The following is a 6,084-nucleotide window of genomic DNA, read 5'->3' on the forward strand; positions in this document are numbered from 1 at the left end:
ATTTTATGTCTATTTTATTTTTTTATTAAATATTATTTACATAGATGCCTCATAATAATTAATTAAGAGCAATTGATTATGTTATTCCTACAAAAATTAACATAATTTTATCATATCCAATAGTAATCATCGATAACTCACCGGAGTAGTATATTAATTAAATACGGGATACTTTATTTTGAATATACAAAATATGCTATTATTGAAAATTATTAGATAGTGCATTATGTTTATCTCTCACAATAATAAAATTTTATAATATATTTATCTTTATTTCTTTTTTACTTGATACATATTGACCCAACACAAATCTTAGGAAAATATTCATTAGAAATTTATTTTATTAAATTAAATTTATTAATTTTGTACTTAAAAAATTTAAAGTTAAGTTTAAATATTAGTATTTCTATATAATAAAAAAATAATTTATAAATTTAAATTTTCTAAAATAAATAAATTTTTATTTAAAAGTCAATTAAAATAATAAATTTAATTAAAATAATAAATTTGATTTACTTTAAATATTTAGTTGCAATTAATTAAGATAATTTTTAATTATTTCATGATTTATGCTGCACCGATAAAATTTTGAGAGTTGAATAGAACTTTTATCTATTTTTAAAAAGTTTTTTAACTTGTTAATTATTGTGATTTATAATAATCTTTACGTAATTATCAAATAATATATTTATCCCCTATGTCCCAATTTATATGGCTTTGATAAAATTTTGAGAGTCAACTAATTTTTTTATATATCTTTTAAATATTTTAAGTTATTAATTATTGTCATTTGCAGTGCTTTTTCTGTTGTCCCAATTTATGTGGCATTGCTAAAATAATGAGAGTCAATAAAAATTTATTTATGTTATTTAAATATTTTAAACTATTAATTATTGTGATTTGTGGTACGTATCATGTAATTTTTATTATATATAAAAAAATTTAAAAATAAAATAAACAAATTAAAAAATAAAATATAAAAAATATATTCAAGCAGACAATTTTATATAAAATATAAAATTATTGTACATTATTTGATAGTATATTATGTTTAGCTCTCACAAAATTAAAATTTTATAATTTTAAATATTTTTTAAATTTCTTTTAACTTGATACATATTGACTCAACACAAATTTTAAGAAAATATTCATTAGAAATTTATTTTACTAAATTAATTTTTTTATTGTATTATAATATTTTAAATTTAAATAGTTGTATTTCTATATAAGACAAAACTAATAAATCTTTTTGAATTTATTAAAATAAATATAAACAAATTATTTTTTAACATAATAGCCAATTAAATAAAAAAATTACTTCAAATATGTAAATATAGTTAATTAATATAAATTAATAAAATATATTAAATATTTAAACAATTATAATATAACAATGAAATCGTTATATATTTGAAGTATGGTATGTAATTGAGTAGAAGTAGGTGGGCTTTTTGTAGTGAAAAGGTCTGTAATTTAATTGAAGAAAGTGGGTATTTTGTAAAGACTTTAATAAAATACACATAATACAATAGAAAGAAGAATAATATTTAGCAACCCATATATTTAAAATCCAAATTACCCTATTACATGTAGCAGAGGTGTCGAAATCCACAACTAATCTGTTCTTCTGTACTTGTACTGTTCATCATCTTCTCTTCCTTTTTTTTTTTTTCTGTTCTTTATTTTTTATTCTGAAATACACACTGGTTCATGTTTTAACTTGTTCTCTATTAGATCTGTAAAGAATACTGATGGTGTAGACTACTAAATAATTCATGTGTTGATCAGCTTTTCCTCTAGATCTGTCTTTAATATTGTTATACATACTAACCAATTCAAGTTTTAATCTTTTTTTCCTCTAAATCTGTAATTCTTATTCTTTTATGATTCTAATTAATTCAAGTTTAGTTTCTTTCTCTTATATCGGTAAATTGAAGTTGTTCTATGGTACTGATTATGACAAGTTTTAATCAAATATCTTCAGTTAATTTGTTCTTATATCTGTAAACTTCACAATATTGCACTTCAAGTGTATGTATGTGTATATATATATATATATATAAGATCCAAATCTAAATGAGGAACATGCCATTTTGTCTAAACTCAGCCAACAAGGGCTCTCGTAATTTTTATTTTGGCTGATTATAAAATGTTAAATCTTATGCATAAATAACCAAGGAGCAAGAATGCAAGTTTAATTTATTTAACTCCCATGCTGCAATGTTGTAGATCGATATTGAGCATATATCAATTAGTACTGTACTAAACTAAGGTTAGGTCAAAATAAAGAAAGGTCTATTTTATTTTGACATATATACAGCACCTTATTGCGGCAAAATATTGACTTGTAGAGAGGTCCCCTGCTGGGAGAAAAAGTAGAATGAAAAATGTATAGTACCAAATACGTCAACAACGTACTGACTGAATTTTCTTTCTTCCTAATTAGAAAATTCTTTTAAGTATATAATATAGATCTAGGGCGTTTACCTAGGTATTGTTAAACAAATATTTGAAAGGTGCATCTGTCCATAGCTGCCAGTCTTTCTCCCATGCTATTCCTCATCCTATAAAGTCTGGAAGTTATTTTCTTATATACGTTCTTGTAGAAGAATGCAATTCAATTTATTTTTTTAAAAACAAAGTTATCAGTTACTCATGCTTGTATAAATAATTGCTTGTAATTGACTTTTAAATGATGTGAGGTTGTAAAATCTTTTTACATCTCCTTCCTATTATATATGCCCACCCAAAAAGGTATATATATATAGTACATACAAATATACAATAAAGTAGATGAACTAGGTGTCACCAGCACGCTAAAGCACAGGCAATACATATACTATATACATAACACTAAACCGACCCACCTTGAGCTATCATTCCTTTTATTCCTCTCCTTTTTTTCTGGAATAAACATGTAGCATGCATGCACCTTCAGTGAAATTGAGTCTTGTTGATGTCCAAAATTAGTTCTGGTACAACACATGAACACCAACAGTAAACTTTTTAAAACTTTTCAGCGATATTTCATAATTCTTCATCAAATTAACTGTCATAATTAATGCTAATTAAGCAAGTTAGTTGCTTAACCAAACATAGAATACAACGTAACGTGGTACCAAATGATGAAGAATGAAAAAGTCCCCATATGGCACTTAGTCATCACGGTCTCCAAAAGAAAAGTAGGGTACTTCATGATTCAGTGATCGTGCAAAAGATTAGCAACGGTATATAAATGAAAGAATGTAGCATTTGATCAACGGAAGTAATTGCATATAGTATTTTTCACTTCAAATTATACATAAATTTTCTGAAAAAATATACTTGTTAAATTAAACTCTACTAATTAATTGGTGCTGCTGAAAAAAGAGATGGATCAAAATGGAAGGGGTTTAGTTCATCCCCTTCATCCGAAAATTATTACATTTTTCCAGTAGAGTTATACATATATGTATTTCCTTAAATTTACTTTGAGAAATCCTACCTCAGTCACTAGCTTTAAAGTAGTACTCCATTCTTTCTATTTATGTGAGGCACTAGCATTTAGTTTAAGAAGAAACAAAAAAGAAAGAGCTATCGTTTGTTACCTGGGGATAGTCATGTTTATGTTATTATTTTGCGTGTTGATATCTATTGTTTTTTGTTTACATATCATTTCTTTTCTAGACTGTTTTTGTCTTGAGACGGAGTCTATCGGAAACAGTCTCTCTATCTCACCTTTAAGTTAATGGTATAGACTGCATATACTTACTCTCCCCAGACCTCACATTATATATGAAATATACTTGGTATGTTGTTGTTTGTTAAAAAAAAAATTAAGATTTAAAATATGTATAAATATTTATGTGGCTATAAATTATCTTATTGAAGATAAAATAACTCTAAATATAAAAATATTTCATTATTTTTTAGACCGACGGATATAATGTATCTCATAAATTTTGAAACAGAAGGACCAATAACATCATGGCTTCATAATTTTGAATCCACTGGATGTACTGTGTATATAAGGGAAGGGTACTAGAGAGACTTGAGGGAAAGTAAAGCTGGAGTTGCTAGCAAAGGATTAGATGAAAAGAGCAATAGACTAAGGTGAAGGCAAAAGAGAAATGAGGAGAGGAGGGAAAAATAATTGGAGGAATCCCAAACAACGCAAAGGTTGAGAACAAAGGCAACGAGCCAAAGGTGAATGGAAATGATTACATGAATGAAGAATATGGACCCCTCTCCACACTCACCTTTGATAAAATCTTCCCTCTCCAAATCTTATTTTTACTTGTCATGTCACGCTTTTTAAAAATTTATTTTTTATCACAATAATATAAAAATAATTATAACTTATAATATTTTTTATATAATTTTTAAATATTTAAAATTAAAATTTTTTTAAATTATTTTAATTTAATTTAACTTAAAAAATAGATACTCCATTGATGCTATTTTCTAAGTAAAAATATGATAAGTAAAAATGGAAAGACTAATATTTTCTATTTTTGACTCTTGAAAATGGACCCCACCTTTGGCCACCATTGTCTTTATGGATTGAATGATATAAAGAGCACCTCACGTGGAGTCTGAACCAAAGGCACTGTCCAACCACAATTAAAAGTATTTTCTCCAAAAATCAAACTCAAATTCAGCAATATGTATTTTCTTTCTCTTTTTTATTTTTACTAAGCATATTTGTCAAAAAGGCAAATTAAAAAAGGAACCTCCAACAAAAGCAAATTAATAATTTCCTTTTCCTCCTTTTGTTCAATTTTTCTTCGCTGTTTAAAGCTCACCTCTTTTAATTCCCACTCATTATCATTGATGCTTAAAGCGTTTCTCTCCCTCTTTCACCTCTTATCCGAACCAACACATTACACATCAAATGCCAAAGGAAAATCCCATACAACTATCTAGACATGGAAAGAGACATACTCATCCCAGCTAATACAAAGAGGAATTTAATTTTTATATATTTTATTTTTTTAAAAAAAAGAAGATAAAAAGGAAACATTTTGTTTCATTTCATTCATTCTAAGAGAGAGAAAGAAACATAAACAGACCCACAAAGAATTAAATATAGTGTCTGTCACTATTTTCTCATAAAAAGAACTTGGCCTAGAGAGAAAAAAGGAGAAAGAGAAAGAGAAACAAGAGGTTTTTAAGAGTAAGTTCTTAGTCATTACTACTTTGTGATCATGGATGGAGGAGGTGATGATCATCTCCACCAACACCACCAACACCATCACCACCACCACCATCGTCCTATCGCGACTTTCCCTTTCCAGTTACTCGAGAAAAAAGAAGACGAAGCTTGTTCAAGCTCATCCAACGCTGGGGCTGCTTATACAACTGCTCTTGCCATTTCAAACATAGATAGTGCTCATACAAACCCTAATAGTACACCTCGATCAACAACTTCATCAGCTTCCAGTCTCCAAATCACAGCTTCTGGTGGTACTGATATATCTAAAAAGCCGCCTCCAAAACGAACCTCCACCAAAGACCGCCACACTAAGGTTGGTTCAATTTTATTCTGACCAGATCGAGAGAATTCAATTAGTTATTTATTTAGTAGTAATATTTTGTGTGTCAACAGGTTGATGGTCGTGGCAGACGTATCCGCATGCCTGCGCTATGTGCGGCTAGGGTTTTTCAGCTAACACGCGAACTCGGTCACAAGTCCGATGGTGAAACCATAGAGTGGCTACTTCAACAAGCGGAACCAGCAGTCATAGCAGCAACAGGAACTGGTACAATTCCAGCAAACTTCACGTCGCTTAATATCTCACTACGTAGCTCAGGTTCCAGCATGTCCGTACCTTCACAGCTACGATCTTCATATTTCAATTCGAATTTTTCACTCTCACAAAGACGAGGGCTATTTCCTGGAATTGGATTGTCGACGGACACTTCAGCTACAACGTTGTTGAATTTTCAGTCAGCGAACTTAAGCCCTAATATGCAGTTGCAAACAAAGCCTGAATTGCGCGACAACTCAATCGATTTAACGGAGACGAGTGCAGCGGATGATAACTTAAGTAGGAAAAGGAGGTCTGATTTAGATTTGGAACAACACCATCAGCAGCAGCAGCA

At 28.8% G+C, this 6,084-nt stretch overlaps 1 protein-coding gene across 1 annotated transcript in view; it reads left to right on the top strand.

Moving 5' to 3' along the window:
• Positions 1-4,979: 4,979 nt before the first annotated feature.
• The window catches only part of LOC107861926 (transcription factor TCP14), a gene marked incomplete in the record, with an annotated part of 4,465 nt that continues 3,360 nt past the window's right edge, over positions 4,980-6,084 (top strand). Inside the window, 2 exon segments of the mRNA XM_016707320.2 lie at positions 4,980-5,507; positions 5,588-6,084. Of these exon segments, the coding sequence (XP_016562806.1) occupies positions 5,187-5,507; positions 5,588-6,084 (818 nt within the window).

The sequence above is a fragment of the Capsicum annuum genome, chromosome 3 (genome assembly GCF_002878395.1).
Source record: "Capsicum annuum cultivar UCD-10X-F1 chromosome 3, UCD10Xv1.1, whole genome shotgun sequence".
Taxonomy (NCBI): domain Eukaryota; kingdom Viridiplantae; phylum Streptophyta; class Magnoliopsida; order Solanales; family Solanaceae; genus Capsicum; species Capsicum annuum.